Below are 21,074 nucleotides of genomic sequence, written 5' to 3' on the forward strand. Positions count from 1 at the left end.
TAGTTTGAGATCACCTAAAAGTCTCATACAGACACAAGCACAGCTCCCCACTAAGAGAAATACACTAAAATGTTTACAAATCATAATATGTAAACAAAACATAATACAGTGCATAACAGAGAGATGATTTACAAGGAAAAAAATATCATCTCCCAAAACTAACTATACATTTGAATGTTTCCTCCTCAGTCGGGTATCCAGCAAGGGCCAGGATAAAACAAGTAATCTCATTCTAAGACAAAGACAGAAAGGGGGGTAGAAGTCACAGTAAGCACCTCCCTGCCCACTATGGGAGGTCAGGAACCCCACCCAGTTATTGATTACTCTTCAGTATGTTAAGCATTGTCTTCAAGAAAGAGTCGTGCATTGCCTCGGAATGATAGGTCACAAGAGAACAATGTATAACCAATCACCAAACTAATTTGGTCTGGCTGAATTCTTCCACATGGAACCAATAGATAGATTAATAGAAATTTCTCAAAAACATATGGAAGCTCCGGAGTAATTATCTTCCAAAAACTTACCTTGAAACAACAATATTAGCATTGGAGCGATCCATAAATTCTTTGATCACTTTGCCTTGTCTGCCAATTATTCGTCCACAGATATTGTTTGGACACAATAATCTGAATGGAATATCCCTGTGCAATAAATAATATTGTTTGAACTTGCTGTTCATTCGTTTATAGAGATGCATGAAACGAGACTTTTTTTTTTAATGGAAAGACAAACGCTTGTCTTGGCTGTAGTAACTGAAATTATAATATTTCATAGTAATTTCCTATTAGTCAACCAAGTCCTTCAAGCAGATGTTTCTATCCTTTACTAATTTCACTTACAATTACCATTAACTTGACAGGAATAAAATAGCATGATATCAGCCCTTTAAATATTATTATGAATTGAGTGAATGCAGCATTCAATATTATGGCCAATTTTATGTCAGCGATTCCAAGTCTGTGAAAGCCTTTGTGAGCAAAATTACTTAGAAATAGCATCAAAAATTCATTTTTGTTGTATTCGGACAATTTGTCTCTCCTGTGTGCTCAAGAACATTTAACAAATTATTGAAAAATCATTTAAATTGTGAGTGATATGCAAAAGTATAATATTCCGCTCTGCCAGTTTTTTCTAAAACTTTTTTTTTTTAAATTTATAACGTGTCCAACATACAGAATCTTTTTGGCACTTTATCAAAATTCATGGCTTAAAACTTCAAAATTATTCAGACACCTGTTTATGCTACGATTTTATCTCTTTTTCAGTATAAAAAAACTGTTTTATATCAACCACGTCAGAGAAGGAATTTAAACTTACCCTCTGTTTAGTGTTTCGGCCTCTTGACGCACCACATTCATTATGTCAAGACAAGCGGAAGAGCAACTTTCAGGTGAGCCCTTGATCGTTACCATCTAAAACAAAATAAATAAAATAGCAAATGATTTAAAAACCTCACAACCCATGATGTCTATAAATCAGGATTAAACTTGCATCAGGATTTACAATTCTTTTCATAAATAGTAACATTTGTGCTTAATATTGGTTGGCGTAACAATGCATTAAAACATAGATTTGCAATAAAAACTTACTAAAAGTATTCCATATTCGTCACAATGCTTGTATAAATGTCAATTACCACCCCCCCCCCCCCCCCCCCCCCGAAAAACTATGGAAAATGGGATTAAAAAATAGTGATAAATCCTACAACACACACAAACACACACACATCCAATATGAATAGAACATTCCAAATAAACTGAATACTCACTGTGTCTGGAACAAGACTTTCACGTCTATGAATATCAACCCTGTTGAATAAATTTTTTCATTTGAAAATTATATCGACATCTACCGCAAATAAATCGAACCATTTCCACATGCAATACAAGTTTATTCTTAAATGTTTTATAAAAATGCAGCACACAAATCACATTGAAGAAACAGCTGGACAAATCTAAATTACAATTCAGTTGCTGCACCATTTATTGCACTTAAAAACACAACCAGCAAGAACCCTAAGGGTGTGTATATTAGTGTTATTTATTCTTTATGAAACTTATCCGCAAAATGTCAATTAAAAAAAATTGAAACAAGATTATTACAGGTAACACCTGTTCATACCATGATCCACTCACGAAAAAATGGACAGCATTGATAGTCTATAGCAACAAATCTATTAAAATAAAGCATACCTGGCCCTTGTGTCTGATGTAATCTTTTTTATTGTTTTCCCCTGTTTTCCAATTATCGCTCCAACATAATCACTGCCAACCAGAATCCTGTGTTTTAAAAAGAAACATGTCATAAAAATGAATACAATTTCATTGAACTCCAATCAAGCGCCAAACTTGTCAGAGAAAAGGATCAAGTTTATCCAATCTTCTGACATCAATCCCGTTTATAAATTCCATATCTTGGATACTGATTTATTGAAGCTTCTCAAATACATATACTTCTCACTTCCATTCTTCCTGACCAGCACTGCTCTTTCTTTTCAGTTACTTTTTCATATCTGACCCAGAAACCTCAGTCTGCTACCCATATACAAAACAGTCCACATGTCTTTGCAATGAGAATTTGAGTACTATTATTCATCAAGTACTTTAATAATAAATATGAATAAAAATCAAAATTGATTGAGAATTTAGATTGTTATATATTTTCATAACCAGATCAACTCTTAATTTCTGATCAACATTTCATTTAAGTAAAGTAACAAAAAAAAAAAAAACCTATTCAACTAAAGTCTAATTTCTAGAGCATGCAATCTTTTTAAAAACAATTTGTAAAATGTAGATTTTGATTTTGTCATAACTAATTTAATTGAACATACAAGGAATCCGTGGGACCATGCAATATAGTATGTTCATACAGTCCCTATCCACGCCAAAATAATACAAGAGAAGCCTCACCTTAAAGGAAATTCATGTGCAAAACTCGAGTGACTGGTAGAATTGCTTCTTGATGATCTCTTGGGACTTCTAAAAAACTCTGCCTGTAAATCAAAACAATCTAAAATCACAAAATGGACCTAAATTAAAGCTTGCGTTTAATTTTTCAAAGTTTTTTTTTTTTTAAGAAAGTAAATTTGAAAGGATGAAAAAAAAATTATTTTAATGGTGACAATCATAAAGTTGTACAATCTCTGTTATAAAAGATAAACAATGACAAGTCTGAATTTTGAACAATGCCATGATCCGCTCTTTGTAGAGGCTATTGTAACCTCATCCTCTCCTTGGGCGAAATAAATCTTGACCTTCTACAAGCAGCAAACAAATTCTGTATAATTTTAGGAAAAGCATCCTAATAAACAAACAAAAAAACATGTTTTAACACAAAATAAAGGATATCAACCCCTAACAAATATTTTGAGCGCACTATTTCGTAACCAGGGAATTTCTTGAATAAAATTATTTTAATTACTTACACATTGCATAAATATGTACTAAGCATTCATTCAGTCTATCATTCATGTCCGTCTATCTGAACTTTGAGATTAATATTAAAAACAAAAATCATTGATGAAAGATTGACCTCGAGTTTACTGGTCAAAATGCCATGCTTTAAGCGCTTTACTATTTCTTTTCTTTTTAATTTCCTAAGGGTGTAAATGCATCCATTTGACACAAAGGATGAGATATGCGGTCTTTTTTTGGCATAAAAAGGAGGCAATGCTGCTTTACATCAGAGGGACTAAGAAGATGACTTATCACAAACTAAAATCCCTGGTCCTAATTTAGGTCGCATTGTGATTAAAAGCCAAAATCAAACTGCTACATCATCATTCATCATGCTACTGCTAATTATCTTACCTTCAGCTGGGAACCATCTTCAAATCTGTATTCATTCAACTGTGTTAAACATCTAGGAGAAAAAAAATAAATAAGTGGATTTTATCTTGAGACTTTGAACATGAATATACATTTCAATAGAAAATGATTGGTCAGGATCAAATTAATAAAACGGGTGTATACAAATAATTATTTTTCAAATATACAAACCACCTTACAGTTCCACAAGAATTAAATATGCAGAACACAGCGTACACAACGACAACAGTTTAGTTGAGACGGTATCCCGTTCCTGACACCTGCTGACCCGGTCACGGTGAGCGGTCAATCACCGAGAGGAATTTACCTAACGGGGATTGCCGTTTCACTCAATTTAACAATGTTTTGTTTTATTGTCTGTTAGACACCCATATTGAATGAGTTGAAATATCACTACTTGGTATAAAAGTTTATATTTTCTACTTTTACTGTGTGTTTTTTATTTTTTCATAGTATTACTAGATTTCTCAATATAAGTTATCAATGAACGGTAACAAATTACACAAAAATATAGCGGGTGCAACATTTCAAAAATTAGAGAAAAAAAAACGTTGCTATGGATTTGTCTGAATTTTATGTATTATAAAGACAAGATGTAAATACTTCTCCTCACAAAAAACGTATTTTTCCTCAACAAAAATAAATCCGCTACGAGCATTCAAACTCGTCAGTGTAGTTTGGGGCTGGTCTTTAACTGCATTGCGTTGATGACAAATCGCATTTTATTCATATCATTGATAATGCCGGATGCTCTTTTTTTCCAATTTTGCTGTTGTTTGGTGACAGGTCTCTGTGCCTTGTTCTCCAAGAAGTCTAAGTCCAAACTTATATTGAGTGATGTGTGGTATGCACTGGTACTCAAGGAGGTGTTGTTTTGGGATTATTTTGTTTGGAAAATATTTTCTGTATGTATCCGTGTACTGTTTTATTGCACTTTGAATATATTGGATTGTGTCTGCTTTGATCGATTTTGTGTGTGAAATAAAGTTGTGCACATGACTATAGGCCTTGTTTATATTGTAGAAAATTAATCCAATACTGCATGCGTCGTCAATGATGAGTGGGTCGTGGGTGCAGTTCTGTTTGTTGGATAATTGTAAGTGTAGACTTTTTCTTGTAAGTATTTGTGGCAGTGGTTGCCAATGAATGATCTGCTGTGGTAAGCCTGTTGTGTAATGCGGTATTCTGTCCAATTCAGAGGCAATAAGACCATCCCTGAGGGTGAGTGGCTCGTGCATGAGATTTGAAAGTCTCTCCTGCGTTTTGGAGTTTGTTGTTATATTCTACTCTGTCGATATCAAACATGCAAGTGCAACCCGTTTCAATGTTGATTTATTTATTATTAACGTCTTGGCAATGAGCAAATACAAAGAAGCTAATGAGTCGTGTGTTCAATGTGCTTTATGGGAGCGTTCACATATTACGTCATCAGCTAGGGGGGGAGGGGGGGTCTACCAAATGTTGACATGTGTTGACATGGGAGTCAGGGGGGGGGGGGGGGGGGGGGGCGGACCCAAGATGATGTCATCAAAACATAGGCAAATTAGGCCTATTTTATTAAATGCAAGAGCTTCAAAAATGGCATTCCAAATAAATTAGCAAAAAGGTGAAAAATTAAGAAACAAGATGGGCAAGGGGTATCACTTCTCAAAAGGCGAACTTGCCCTAAATGTTCATTGTATCACTCCTCGATCACAGCAATGAAAGACCATTCACGAAAATGCGGCATACAAGAAGAACAGCAAATGGGAGAAAGTAATGAAGATGAAATTGATGATACTATTTATAGTACATTGCCAGAGGTCCAAGGCAGAAACATTTTTGAATCAATTAATTTTATGTTTGGAAATTGAAACAGAAATTCATTCCACTAAAAGACTAATATGCTATAAAATAATTTGCCTCCTATACTATTTTAAATTACACTTTCTGATTTTTTTAATAGCACCTGCACCAAGTAGTCTAATTTAAATAATGTTTGTTAGATTTTATCTTTGCAAATTAAAATTTTATGTCCCCATTGTATCGTAAAACATAAATTATCAACAGTTTCTGAAATTAATAAAATGTCTGAATGTGTTTTATCAAACGTTGATAATCAATGTTTATGGTTTGAAAAATGAATAATAAATATTGTGAAATTAAAGTTATCTTTTAGTTTTTATTAAATTAGATGACGTCATCATCTGTTGGGGGAGGGGGGGGGGGGTCAGGTGAATGATGACAAGTGATGACTTGGGGGAGGGGGGGGGGTCTAAAAAGGGCAAATTTTTGATGACGTAATATGTGAACGCTCCCTTATAATGTGTACTTTTTACACATAAATTATGAGTGTGCTCCTTGCTTGTCCAATGCCGTGTCAGTCCCATAGACTAAAAGAATGTCATTAGAATAATTTGAACATTTAAATGGTTTCTTGCGGGCACGTTTCTATTTCTGTGTTAAACAAAATCATACCACATGTCCTACATAATGAATTCACTGCTTGGTTATGACTTGCAATTGTGTGGTCCATGCTGTAAGAGAAAATTCAAAATTGACTGAGCGATGTAAGCAATGATATAGTGAATTAATGAATAAAATGAGTTTTAAAACACTCTGTATTACTTCTCATACCATGCATACATAACAGCGTACATAAAATTTGGAAAAAAAAAAACCAAATACTTCACCCAATTTGGTGAAAGAAAGGGGGGGGGGGGGGGGGGGGGGGGGGGGGGGGGGGGGAATTCTAACAGCTAAGTTGAGGCCCAACACACACTGTCATTTAAAATTAAACATTAGCAAGATAATTCAAATTATGCAATTTAAAAATCAAATTAACTCATCATTGAAAAAATAAAAATATAATTAACAATAAAACCGCAGCGAAATATTACGTTTCAAGAACAAGGCTAAAGAGGTAATATCATTATTACCTGACCTACCGCGGAAAAATAATCATTACAAAATAATGAAAACTGAAGAGTAAATGAAACTTACCTCATTTCGTAGTAAAACTTGTGCCTTGTGAATCACACCAAAAAAAATTTGAAGTTTATAGCAACGTTTTTTTAGAATCCTGAGGTAATTACAAGTAATTTTATTTAAATGTTATAGAAAAATATGTGAATTTGAATCACGGCTTGTGGAATAAGTACTGGAGATATTGAAATAAAAATTGGACCGATGGAAAGAGGAGGTCTGCGAGAATTCTTTGCATTTGGGTGGAATTGCATCGTCACGAAGATCGTGAGGTTAATTGGTACGGAAATCATCCATTGGTATCACCCAATGCACGTCAAATCTACGTTCTGGGAATTGATATCGGCTGACCGCTGTTGACCCCAGTTACCTGTCGGATGAGGTTACGTCGGCGCTCGGAACAGCGGGAAACTAAACGGTCAGATTTATAGTGCAGTTTAGACGCCGTGAGAAAAGGACAGTTTATGAAAGGCTACTGAATAACTAATTCAAATAGCTCTGGCAATACTTTCAGGTTAATTCAGTTCCAACAGGCATACATGGAACAATTCGTGATATACTGCAAAAAATGATCATTACAATATAGTCTAGTCATTTCTCATATTACAATTGGTCGGTTTTTGGTAACAGGTGGGCTCTCCCCAATTATAAAAAGTTTTTTTTTATAAATATATTTGACACGTTTCAATGAAAAAACTTTCTTAAAAGGTTGACCCTTTCAGATGTTCCTCGCCGGTACACCGGCGACGCCTATTACAGCCCATTGCGTGAATGTCACTGGTATACCGGCAATCAAAAGTACTGTGACAATGAAAAGTACTGTAACAATCTAATGAACATATCTAAACTCTAAACAGAGGAACTCTTTTGTGCTGGGAGGTCAAGGAGTGGTCTCAAGGTATGCTTTTTTTTTACTTTTAAAATCACAACATGTGAGCTCTTCAATATCAATTATAGGTCCAACGTGCTAATAATGAAAAGAATTTATTCCTTTTTAAGAAAATGTATATTTTTATGGGTTTATTTCTTTAAACAAATTTGTTATAAATTTATTTTGGTAATAAGGTCAGGCCTGTAAATGGTTGGTGAAAAAATTGTCGGAACTTTTTGAACACGTAAAAATAGATACAACCGGACAGATATGTCACGTCAATTGACTAGTCAAATCATGTCACTTTACCCTACTTATTTATAACGAGGTCCTTATTTCATGGTACCAAAAAAAAAAATCCCAATTATTTGAGGGCACAGGTCTGAGTTAGTTGTAAAATGAAAGGATGAGAACAATTCCTACCCTTTTGAAGGATGTGTATCTCGTGCTTGACATGGGAAGCTGTGTATCTTCACTCCTGTTTGTGTTAAATGTTTACGCTGATCCTTTTGTTTATTTGGATTAATTCTTGAAGAAGAAGAAGAAGAAGAAGAAGAAGAAGAAGAAGAAGAAGAAGAAGAAGAAGAAGAAGAAGAAGAAGAAGAAGAAGAAGAAGAAGAAGAAGAAGAAGAAGAAGAAGAAGAAGAAGAAGAAGAAGAAGAAGAAGAGGAAGAAGAAGAAAAGGAAGAAGAAGAGGAGGAAGAGGAAGAAGAAGAAGAAGAAGAAGAAGAAGAGGAAGAGGAAGAGGAAGAAGAAGAAGAAGAAGAAGAGGAAGAAGAAGAGGAAGAAAGAGAGAAGAAGAGAAGAGGAAGAAGAAGAGGAAGAAGAAGAAGAAGAGGAAGAAGAAGAAGAAGAGAAGAAGAAGAGGAAGAAGAGAAGAAGAAGAAGAAGAAGAAGAAGAAGAAGAAGAAGAAGAAGAAGAAGAAGAAGAAGAAGAAGAAGAAGAAGAAGAAGAAGAAGAAGAAGAAGAAGAAGAAGAAGAAGAAGAAGAAGAAGAAGAAGAAGTGGTGGGTCGCGTGGCAGCTTTCGAAGAAGAATATATATTTCGAAGAAAAATAATTATTTCGCATTATTTTTTTTTCATCTCGCATCTGGACGGAACCAATAAAATATGGAGAAAAAGATATGAGAACCGGAGATATGCATGTGTGTCTGGAGCAAAATAGAGAGAAACTGTCCAGTCCGGTTCGACACACTTCTGAGCGTGCGTTAGTTATTTACTGACTAGGTGTGTGTGTGTGTGAAGACGACTCACGCGAACTTTGCGACCTCTCTCTCACTGGCTGTGGCACAGTAGCCAGGCAGTGAATACATCCACGTCTAGCGGAGCGTGTATGTGGCATGATAATATTATAGACGGCAAGTTTTGTTTTGTCTTTGATGTGACAAATAAAAAGTTTTTTTGTTTTGTTTTTTTAAGTCGGCATTTGAAACGGAATAAAATCTGATTTTTTCGAGGAACAAAATAAGTCTTTATTTTTTAATTTATTGGTTCTGTTCTTTGACGTTACGAATTTTATTTTTACTATTATTTTATTTTTAATATTAGCACTTATAGAGCAAAATCGTACTGTCGGAAATCCGACAATAGACGGAAGATTTACAGGCCTGTAAGGTGACATTTTGACTGCAGTCGCCTGGGAGGGCCCCACTCCAGGGAGGGTGAAATTGTGTGGGGGTGCTTCCATCCGAAAGGGTTGGTCAATGATATTGTGTGCTGAACAGTGCTTGGCCGAACTTTTTAAAATAATGAAAGTGATCATTTTGAAAAATTATGGGATAGCCCTCTGGTTCTTTACACCGTCCAATGGTTTCTTTTTCTTTGAAGTGGCTTGTCTGTGGACTATATGAAGTCAGATCCTTTAGCTTTAAATATGACAGGGACACGGTATGTAAGTAATTGAAAGTGGAGATCTTGAATGTTAAAATAAGGCAAAGAAGCACCATTAAGTGGATCAATACAATTTCAGTTCTTTCCTTTGTGTTTGATATTTGCAAATAGATCTGTCTGGTAAATACCTAAATCAAAACAAGCTCGTCTAAATATATACACAAATTTTTAATACTGACTTACTCTTCGGCATCATCAGGACTGTTAAAAGTGATATTAACAACACCATCTGTATTCCCTGAAAAATAAATAAACCAGCAAAAATGTTTTGGCTACCGTTGGGATCACGACAGGTTGGAAAGTGAAAAAATAATTTAACGAAGGCTGTGTGAAACTACACTGGGATGTGTTCAGTCACGCCAATTCTAAAAAGCGCCGCTTAGCCTTGGCAATAAATCCATCGTTAATATGAACGGCTCCCATGAGATATGCGTAGCGTTATGGAACACTCCTAATTACTTTACGGTCATGCGACTATGATTTGTGAATTCTTTCTTTCTTCACTTCTTTCTTTCTTTCCTTTTTTTAATATTTGAATTTGACAAATTGACTGATTTCAGTTAATTGACTGAGAATTTACAGGTCTATTTAAAAGCCATTTCTAGAGAGCAAATGTATATTTATGATAATACAAAATCTGTGCCAGAAACAAATAAACCACTGCATTATGGACAAGACTATGTAGTCTTGGCAATTGACAAAGTGTTCCATCTAATAAGATTGTTCTGAAAGTGATGAATCAATCTCAATCTGTTGTAGTTTTCAGAAGGTTCTTTTTATTGCCTGGCATTGAATGTTCAAATTGCAAAGAATCCAACAAATGTCATTCACAAATTATAAGGAAATAAAATGTCAAAATGGTATTCAAAACATTCGATATGTTTGTTATAATTGAAAGATTACAAAGGAAGACTGGACTAAACAATTAAGGTTAAGCAGTGTCGACAATGGCAAAATGTCAAAAAGGAGCACCACTTGGTCTATCTGTCAAACTCAAACCTAATACAAACTCACACATTATACTGGTCATACTAACATGATATCATGTAATATATCATTACTGTTATAATACAATTATCCAATCCAAGCATTTAATATTTGAATTTAAATTTGCAGTTTGAGTTGTTTTTCCACAAAAGGATTCATAATGCCTTCAATGTTATACTTAATATGCCTCATGAATTTTTATGTTTTGTTTTTAAGGGCTTGCAACACATTAAGGTCATATCAGCACCAGTAAATGTTAGGTATGGACATGAACTCTACATCTGATCACAAGTAATATTATACATTTACAACTTCTAAACATGTCAAACTTACACAAATATGATCCTCTTCAGTATTTTATATTGTTGGACTTGTCAACCCTAATTTAAATATTACCTTGCTCCATTTTTTTCATTCCATTAGAAGTTGCATTGACCAGCTCCTCAATCTGGTCTCTTGTACAATGAGTGGGTATACTGCTGACTTGTATCTTGCTCGACCGTCGTCTATAATAATATGATACAGAATTTAATAATTTTCCCAATCCAAAGTGAGAATCAGTTTTGAATATTGGTTTTATGTGTCCCCTATCTCCCCTTCATAAAGAAAGTAAAAATCAAATCTTTAGAACAAATATTTTGAACCCGATAGACTGTCAAGTTATCCAGAGAAAAGAAAAGGAAAAAAAAAAAAAAAAGAACAGTAAAGTAGAAAAGAATTGAATTCCTCAACTCAAATTCTAGAACCTAACATCTTCAAGGAAATATCTGCATTGAATAGGCATTTTGCTTCAAATCTGAATGAAAAATTTGGTCACTTACCCTCTTTTCCCATTTGATGGCTCAACTTGCATTATGGAGCCTTCCAAATTATAACCTTAAATAGTAAAAAACAAATGGGGATCATCTTGTTAAAATCTGAGAGGTAATCAAAGTGATTTCATTAAAGAAAATTACTCAGTTAAGCATTAAGGATGAAATAAGTTTGATTTCTTTACAAAAGCACCAAAAAAAAAACAACAACAAAAAAACATGTCTTGGGCATAAAAGTCAGTCTGTTGAAGTCAGAGCATGAGGATTTATTGGAAAATCAATATATGAACTCTTATGCCATCTCAGTATTACTGGCCGATGAAGAACAAAAGCAAATCAAAGCCTTAGTGAAACCGCAGAGAGGAGCTCTCATTGGATATGAATTAAGGAGAAATGAAAAACTGCACCAACAACATAAGGAATAAGTGATGTCATTACATCACCAGCACTGATGGCGTAATGGATAATAAGAGCACACAAATACGCCGGAATAAGATCCAGATTCGAAGGTCGTGGGTTCAAACCTTTTTGAAGGAGGAAAAAAAAGGATAGGCCCCTAGGAGCCATAACCTAGCTGTGGTCCAGCCCCCTAGAGTGTAAGAAGTTAAGGACTGAAACACTTGTTTGAGGGGTTTTCTTCTCTGAAGACCTTCTACTTTAGCTCTACCTGAGTTTCTTGTTACTGAAATATGATTGGAAAGCTACGAGTCTTCAGTTTTTTGTATAATCTTTCCAACGGTGTTGATTCTTGACTTTTGAAAGCAATTTATTCCAAATTTGAAAATCCTTAGTTATAAAAGTTCCACCATAAGGAGTGCATCTTTACTTTGACATTTTTTAATGGCTAAGCAGGCAGCATTGATTTGAATTGCCTTGTGAAAACGAGGGCTTGCACTTGATGGCCCAATAATCCTTTTTTGAAAATAGTAAGAAATTGATTATTGCACACATCGTCAGTTATCAAATATTGACTTCCAATAAATATTCTTTTATGTCTAGATATAACTTCCTTTTTAACTGACAAACGTGTTCAAGACATTGGGAAGAAATTCCACTTTCATCTGCATCAGCCACTTACATTAAAGTGTAAATATAATGTAGTTGCTCACCTTGAATTAGTTTTATTTTTCCCCCCAAAAAAAGAAAAAAAAAATCAAACTATCAGCAACTAATAAAACGATTATTTTTATTGAATCATATTTCCAGACCAGCAAACATGTGGCCATCAAGGTTAGCCACCAGATGTCCTAAATGCAACATATGGGGTATGGATTGTCTCCCCCCCCTCCCCCCCCCCCGCCCCCAATTTATAGATAAAACAAAACTGCCTTTGTCAATGTGTAGTCTGTCCAGTGGCCAAAGGGAAAGGTACCAGTACCAGATTCAACTCTCCAACGCTGTTATCATTCCCATTTGGGGATGTTTGATTATATGTTAAGCATTGGATATCACAATTAAGACATTTTGCTTGTCTATGTCAACTTGTTTTCATTGATTTTGACAGAAGACTACCATTTTCATCCAATGTGTTCCGAATTGAAGAAAAGGTTTGTAATGATTGGTGTTTAATTGGAAGATTATAATTAAACTTGCTTCAAATGGAAATTAGAAAGTTATTTGAGGTAAAATCTGGAACTGAACTGAAAATAGATATCTGGTGCCTGGCTTCCAAGCGTGGGCGATCATGCCTTTCCAATCCAATCTACCATTTGTTGCCCTGATGGTCTCCACATTACTTTTTCCTTGTGTCCAGCTCCTAATGTTGTCCAACTTCATCCTTTTGTCTTCCCACTGCTCTCTTTCCACCTAACATTCCTGTTGTCACCAGCTTCTCTATCCCCTCCCTCCTCATTCCATGGCCAAAGAACCTTGCTTTTCTTATTCTGGCGGGAAAAAAAAGAAGTTTTGTATCCTGTCTCTTCTAGTAACTTTTCCTTTGATTTTCTTTGTCTAAAATAGTCTCAACATTCGTCTCAAGAACCACATCTGCATCGTGTCTATTTTCCTTTACAGTGCCGTGTTGATGCTCCATGCCTCACACCCATATAATAAAATTGCATTATTTTCGTTTTGGAGGGGATAGCCATATCTCGGTTTATGGGATGTGGTCTCATATCCATGGAAACTGCCTTTGCAAGAGCCAGCCTGTTTTTAATGTCATCTGTACATTTTCCATCATCTGTAATTATTGCTCCCAAGTATCTAATTTTCTTGACCCGTTTTAATTTCCCACCATTTCCTTTTATTGCATTCAATGGGGGTTTTCTTCCTTATTGTTATTACCATCATTTCTGATTTCTTTTCATTGAGATCAAGTCCCACCTTCTTATTCTCATTTACCACCGCATCCAGCAATTCCTGTAGTTTCCCTTGGCAATCTGCCAACAAAGCAGTGTCGTCCGCAATCGCAAATTGTTCATCTCTAGGCCATTCACCACAATCCCTGGCATATAATGCATATATCTTCCAATAGATCTGGCGCAAGGACACAACGTTGCCTTACTCCCCTCTCTTGCATTGACTACACTTGTTTCTCCGTCTATTCACACAGTGTTGCTGTCTGTTCTCAATTTAAGTGTGATTATACTCATAAATTTCCCATCTATGTCAATATTCTGAAGTATGTCGATCAATTTTGAGTGTCGGACTCATGATCATGCCAGACCAACAATTTGAAAAGACACACAGAAAAAAAAGCAGGTACGCCTTTAATACAGTAGAACTCGGAAATAGCGAGTTCGACGGGTCCACTCCTGATTACTCGCTATTTCCGAGTTCTCGCTATTCCCGAGTTGCCAGGAAAGGTTATAATATTGCTGGTTATTCCCCTCAGTGTTTAATTCGAGTAAAAGCCGTCGCCCCTATTTCAATTTCTTCACAGAAGTGGCAGAATGCTTGGTTTTTTGTTGTTTTTTTGTTTTTATTTTCAAGTAAAATCATGACTAGAAAAAAAAACAAGAACATAGAAGTGTGTGCGTGTGCGCGCGAGTGTTTGTATGCACTCGGCATGTTTGATGAGGTAAGCAAGCGCATCACTCAATCACTGACCCATTGAAATAATGGTTCCACACTCCCCTCTCTCGCTGATCGTGTCGTTCGTTAACGATGCTACTCGCTGACCGATGCTGCGAAGTGAGGCATGTTGACATGTGTTTACCTCGCGCGTCGCGTGGCACCACATTAGGTGAATAATTGACCCCCATCCCCAATACACACACACGCACACAAACCCAACCCCCACCCAAATTTGTTTCGCCTATTAAGTACTACTACAGACTAGGTTACTATGTAATATTACTCTTCACGAAAAATAAGAAAAGAAAAGAGGCTAGGATAAAAATATTTAAATTGCCATTGTCTCTTGTTTTGCTTTACTTCGTTCGCAGTCCTAGGCTGGGGCAGGAAATGCTCGTTATTTCCGAGTTGACCTCTTTTTCATACTCGCTACTTTCATGCTAATTTTATTGACTCAAATAAGGGGAAAAAACGGGGATTTAGATTTTACTCGCTATTTCCGAGTTCTCGCTATTTCCGAGTACGTTACTTTCATGTTCTACTGTAATTATTCATTGTTGTTTAATTCAGAAAAGTGAGTGGAGCAGGCACTTATGTTGGTAACAACAAGATATGAAGTGAGTAGAAAAGTGCCAGAAGACAATAGAGAATAAAAAATTTTTTCGCGGCGGTGGTGGGGTTTGAACCTGCGACCTTATTGGTACGACAACTCCGCCTGGCAGGTGAGAGCGTGGCTCTACCGTGTGAGCTATCCACGAACACAAAAATATTCGTTTCAAACCCAAAGTCATTTCTAGATCCCTCTCTCACCCACTTCTTGAGATCGCCGATTCGTTCACCACCATCGCGAAGTAATTTTGACCAGCAGTTAAGCTTAATAGCCAATATTCTCATCACAAACATATAACATAGAAACGACTGAGACATTGAGTATGCTCCGGTGTATGGGGTGAATTTTTAATTCAGAAAAGTGAGTGGAGCAGGCACTTATGTTGGTAACAACAAGATATGAAGTGAGTAGAAAAGTGCCAGAAGACAATAGAGAATAAAAAATTTTTTTTTCGCGGCGGTGGTGGGGTTTGAACCTGCGACCTTATTGGTACGACAACTCCGCCTGGCAGGTGAGAGCATGGCTCTACCGTGTGAGCTATCCACGAACACAAAAATATTCGTTTCAAACCCAAAGTCATTTCTAGATCCCTCTCTCACCCACTTCTTGAGATCGCCGATTCGTTCACCACCATCGCGAAGTAATTTTGACCAGCAGTTAAGCTTAATAGCCAATATTCTCATCACAAACATATAACATAGAAACGACTGAGACATTGAGTATGCTCCGGTGTATGGGGTGAATTTTTAATTCAGAAAAGTGAGTGGAGCAGGCACTTATGTTGGTAACAACAAGATATGAAGTGAGTAGAAAAGTGCCAGAAGACAATAGAGACCTGCCAGGCGGAGTTGTCGTACCAATAAGGTCGCAGGTTCAAACCCCACCACCGCCGCGAAAAAATTTTTTATTCTCTATTGTCTTCTGGCACTTTTCTACTCACTTCATATCTTGTTGTTACCAACATAAGTGCCTGCTCCACTCACTTTTCTGAATTAAAAATTCACCCCATACACCGGAGCATACTCAATGTCTCAGTCGTTTCTATGTTATATGTTTGTGATGAGAATATTGGCTATTAAGCTTAACTGCTGGTCAAAATTACTTCGCGATGGTGGTGAACGAATCGGCGATCTCAAGAAGTGGGTGAGAGAGGGATCTAGAAATGACTTTGGGTTTGAAACGAATATTTTTGTGTTCGTGGATAGCTCACACGGTAGAGCCACGCTCTCACCTGCCAGGCGGAGTTGTCGTACCAATAAGGTCGCAGGTTCAAACCCACCACCGCCGCGAAAAAATTTTTTATTCTCTATTGTCTTCTGGCACTTTTCTACTCACTTCATATCTTGTTGTTACCAACATAAGTGCCTGCTCCACTCACTTTTCTGAATTAAAAATTCACCCCATACACCGGAGCATACTCAATGTCTCAGTCGTTTCTATGTTATATGTTTGTGATGAGAATATTGGCTATTAAGCTTAACTGCTGGTCAAAATTACTTCGCGATGGTGGTGAACGAATCGGCGATCTCAAGAAGTGGGTGAGAGAGGGATCTAGAAATGACTTTGGGTTTGAAACGAATATTTTTGTGTTCGTGGATAGCTCACACGGTAGAGCCACGCTCTCACCTGCCAGGCGGAGTTGTCGTACCAATAAGGTCGCAGGTTCAAACCCCACCACCGCCGCGAAAAAATTTTTTATTCTCTATTGTCTTCTGGCACTTTTCTACTCACTTCATATCTTGTTGTTACCAACATAAGTGCCTGCTCCACTCACTTTTCTGAATTAAAAATTCACCCCATACACCGGAGCATACTCAATGTCTCAGTCGTTTCTATGTTATATGTTTGTGATGAGAATATTGGCTATTAAGCTTAACTGCTGGTCAAAATTACTTCGCGATGGTGGTGAACGAATCGGCGATCTCAAGAAGTGGGTGAGAGAGGGATCTAGAAATGACTTTGGGTTTGAAACGAATATTTTTGTGTTCGTGGATAGCTCACACGGTAGAGCCACGCTCTCACCTGCCAGGCGGAGTTGTCGTACCAATAAGGTCGCAGGTTCAAACCCCACCACCGCCGCGAAAAAATTTTTTATTCTCTATTGTCTTCTGGCACTTTTCTACTCACTTCATATCTCATTGTTGTTTAACGTTTGTGTAAGCGTAAGCAAGGGTGGATCATAACTCGTAACACTTGTAACCTCACTTGGGGCATGTCAAACAACTATTGACGTAGAATTGGTTTAATTGATTTAAACATTGGTTTAAGTTTTCGTCCCCCTCTGCTAAGAATCACTCTAAATCAAAATCGCAACCTCTCCCAACTCACCAACTCCAACCGTTAAATAATAAAATACATGAAAGTACAACATTTTACAATGAAATAAAATAAATCTCAATGCAAAATCGATTGATTATTGTTAAATATTATTATCAAAGTCTCGAGTTGGTAAAACCGGTCTTGCGTCTTACCGTTAAATTTTTGGACGAGTTTCTCAGAAGAGGATTTGTCATCAAATGTTACGAACGCGTAATTTCTTCGCATGGATATGTTATTGAAATATATCCCTTCTTGCTCAAGTAACTTTCGGAGAGATCCTTCATTTATTTCTCCATTAAGATTACCTACAAATACTTTTTCCATAATTACAAGAACTGAGAAAACAACGGTCAGTCACTTGAGCCGTTTCTCGTATTCACCAAAAGGCACCTGGAACACCCGGCTTTCAACTCCCACCTGACTGGAAACATAAACAGTGTCACAGTTGGCCGGCCGAAACTGAAAACGTATCAAGAAAACGGAAGTTGGTAAAGTAATATGGCGTAATAATACATAATGTACAGAGGTCTTGTAGCCCGTTATGATGACCATTCATTGGCGATATTTTCATGTTTTACGAAGGGTTTCTTTTTTAGATTCATAGACAATATTTTATGTATCAAAATAGCTCAAATTTGGAAAGTATGAGCATCCAAAATTTGCATTTTATAATAAATCATACAGGTTGATCTCCCTCAAACTTAAATGGATCAATCCATAACTGCCAAATTTTGTGTTGCTATTTTATTATCACTGCACGTGTATTCCGTGTTTATAGTTTATATATTGAGAATGAATAATATTTTACTTCGATAGAGTCAGTTTTCGATCATTTCTTTTTGAGCGCCGGAACGTCTGGGTGAAATTAACCAGAGATAGGGGGGGGGGGGAACGATAAATAAAAATTTATAAGACGGCCCTTTCCCCAACAAGTTCTCGACGACGTGATGAAGCTCTATTGACAATTTAGGTACGGACAATCCAATCTAACAGGTGGTGGTAGTGCCTCTGTCTCCAAAGTGTCCTTCGAAGGACAGCAAAAATAAATTGTCGATACCTTTTCGTTAGGATGTTAGTCTACCGCAAAGTACTCACCGACAGATTTAACGGACCCAGCAACCCAATAACTTGTGGACAGACGGGTACCTGAGACGGATAAAAAGGGCTCCAATCTGAGCTATTGGGACCTCTTTAGCCAACACGTAGAAAGTAAAAATAAAACAATGGTGCAGCCATCACCATCATTATTTACATTATCATCATCAATAAACAACACGAACTCTACCAAAGTTATATTTATCTATTGGGTGCTGTAATTTTAGTTTGAAGAGAGGAAAGGGGAAGGGGTGATTATAAAAGGAAATAATCAACCGCTGTGTGTTTAAACGGCAACGTGTATATCTATGTGTGTTTAAGCTTAAAACACATGATTTTTTTTGGATCCGCCGACATGTGCATAATATATGCAAATAAGTGCACGCCGGGTTCGACCAACTATTACCCATTGTGTAAAATTAGGATTTTTAAAAAATATATAGATAAACCGATATGTTTATCTAAAATAAGAGAGAGAGAGAGAGAGAGAGAGAGAGAGAGAGAGAGAGAGAGAGAGAGAGAGAGAGAGAGAGAGAGAGAGAGAGAGAGAGAGCATTATAACGTGCTCAATGCGCTTTACTAAGAGTCCATAACCAACGGCAACACTTAACATGTAGGAAGAGACATGGTGCTTGTTAGACGATATTTCATTGGGTTTTTTTCCCCGAGAGAGACAACGCTGTTAACGACCAGGTGCTCATATTACACCTGAGTACGATGAGAGAATGTGAGTAGAGTGCCTTTTACAAGGACTCAACTATGTGAACCTTGGACCTCCTGCTCCGAAATCGAGTGTCACACGACTAGACTACATAGCCACATGACTCATACAGGTACAGATATCTTAGCACATGCTATGGCAATAATGAAGGCAAAATAGGCTATTCAGCGTATGTTGACTAAAGAATTAAAGAAACAAAACATTATAAAATGCACATCAAAGACCGTTTTCCCTCAAAATTGAAAAGAGGTGGTGCTATTCCGGATTGTTTCCATGACCAGTTCACGTGATTCCCGCTTATACTTATACAGCAGGGTGGCCGTCGTAAGAAAGTGTCTGGGTAGTCTGTTGACAGCGTGGACATAAAAGAATTGTTGTCTGGTGTTGGCACTCACCGTGCATGACGAGATGATCGCAGCTACCCATCGGTTTCTCTTGCAGGTACAGAACCCAGAACGTGTGTTTTTTACAGCTGAAAGGAGATACCGTCCAACCCAAAGGAACTTTTTCTCTCAAGTCAAGCCCATTATGTAAATTGCGTCCTGTGCTGAGACCAAAGGACGTTACGTGCAAGGGCCGCCGGGATTCCTCTTGACTTGTACGAGAGGTAGCGTCAATTATAGGTTTGAGGCGGATTGCCCCGATTGCTTTTCTGCGCCCCCCCCCCCCCCCCCCCCCCAAAAAAAAAAAACAACAAAAAAAACAAACAAAAAAAAAACAAAATAAAAAAAACAAAAAAAAAAACAAACAAACAAACAAACAAACAAACAAACAAACAAACAAACAAACAAACAAAAAAAAAACACACACAAAAATCCAGCCATCGCTATGCTTGATGTCCTAGACGCCTCTTCCACACCCAGTTTACGCGCTGTCAAATACTTCCTTGACAAGCACCTTGTCTCCGAATTTAAAACACAAGTGCCATTGTCCGCCCCACAAAACTAGTTCTTGTCGCATCTATGTAGGAGTAGTGGCAAGTAGGTAGAGCTAAATAGAAGTCAAATAATTTTCCCCAAAGACAGAAGTCGTCTGGTGCCTCGTTCACCTGTAATAGTTGGGTTAAAGTTCCTGACAACTCGACAGATAGTAATCAAGTTTAAGTTTAAAGAAATAGGTAATAGTAGTGGTAGATGTGGTTCATAAGATAAGTATTAATCTCCGTTAAAGAAGAAATACTTTAATATAGATAAATAGAATAGCCTCGCACAATAACACGTTAACACGTAATTAAACAAAATAATACAGTAATAGTGGATTTTTTAATAAATTGAAGTTCAGCTATGGGTAAGTTATTTTTTCATTCTCTGTCGTTCTGTTGCTCAAATTAGTATTATTTGTTCCTTATCGCTTTTGTAGTGGTAGGCTGTGGTTGGTGGCGACGTTCATTTGTATGGTTGCTTTAAGGGTTGCTTTTGCCTGTTTATTCATTGATGGGTTTCTTGGTCATTCTTTGGTTGTCCCAGTGGGTCACTTGATTAGTAGTTCCCAGATAACTAGATATCCAGATCCAGATCTGTGAATAAATAGGAGCAAAACTTTGACGAATGGAAAAAAAATTGTATTCCTTATGAGCAGCGATGTTGAAAGGATTTCAATCAACAAAACTTTGACAACACTGATCTCATTTTAAATAAATAAATGATACTAATAATTAATATTTATTATAGCGCTAGCGGGATACATTTAGGTTGCAATGCGAGCATAGGAATCAATACTTATTAATGCACAATATTACTATAGCGCATTAACGATAGCACATTTGTAAATGTAATTCGTGTAAACATTCATTCACTTGCAAGGCATACATACATAATTATATAGATCTATACAATATAGATATAGAGAGTGAATGAAATATTATAATAACATGAGTTATCAATTTCTATTATTTGATAGGTTGCGTCTACTTACGGTCCAGACGAAAACTAAACTAATTATTACTCACTACACATACCT

General features: G+C 36.7%; 1 protein-coding gene across 2 annotated transcripts in view; it reads right to left on the reverse strand.

The window, feature by feature from the left end:
• The window catches only part of LOC144965892 (insulin-like growth factor 2 mRNA-binding protein 2), a 41,943-nt gene extending 23,714 nt beyond the window's left edge, over positions 1-18,229 (reverse strand). Inside the window, exons 1-10 of one of the 2 annotated variants that reach the window (XM_078901719.1) lie at positions 17,452-18,229; positions 11,365-11,419; positions 10,940-11,049; positions 9,740-9,794; positions 3,813-3,864; positions 2,913-2,995; positions 2,193-2,279; positions 1,769-1,808; positions 1,318-1,412; positions 525-641 (exon numbers count right to left, since the gene is read on the reverse strand). In XM_078901719.1, the coding sequence (XP_078757845.1) occupies positions 525-641; positions 1,318-1,412; positions 1,769-1,808; positions 2,193-2,279; positions 2,913-2,995; positions 3,813-3,864; positions 9,740-9,794; positions 10,940-11,049; positions 11,365-11,419; positions 17,452-17,623 (866 nt within the window). In that variant the 5' untranslated portion in view covers positions 17,624-18,229. The remainder of the gene's footprint in view (positions 1-524; positions 642-1,317; positions 1,413-1,768; positions 1,809-2,192; positions 2,280-2,912; positions 2,996-3,812; positions 3,865-9,739; positions 9,795-10,939; positions 11,050-11,364; positions 11,420-17,451) is intronic. The other variant, XM_078901718.1, reaches the window with a different exon arrangement.
• Between the last annotated feature and the right edge of the window lie 2,845 nt (positions 18,230-21,074).

This window comes from Berghia stephanieae, chromosome 2, assembly GCF_034508935.2.
Source record: "Berghia stephanieae isolate SIO BIC M18660-M18661 chromosome 2, UCSD_Bste_1.3, whole genome shotgun sequence".
Taxonomy (NCBI): domain Eukaryota; kingdom Metazoa; phylum Mollusca; class Gastropoda; order Nudibranchia; family Aeolidiidae; genus Berghia; species Berghia stephanieae.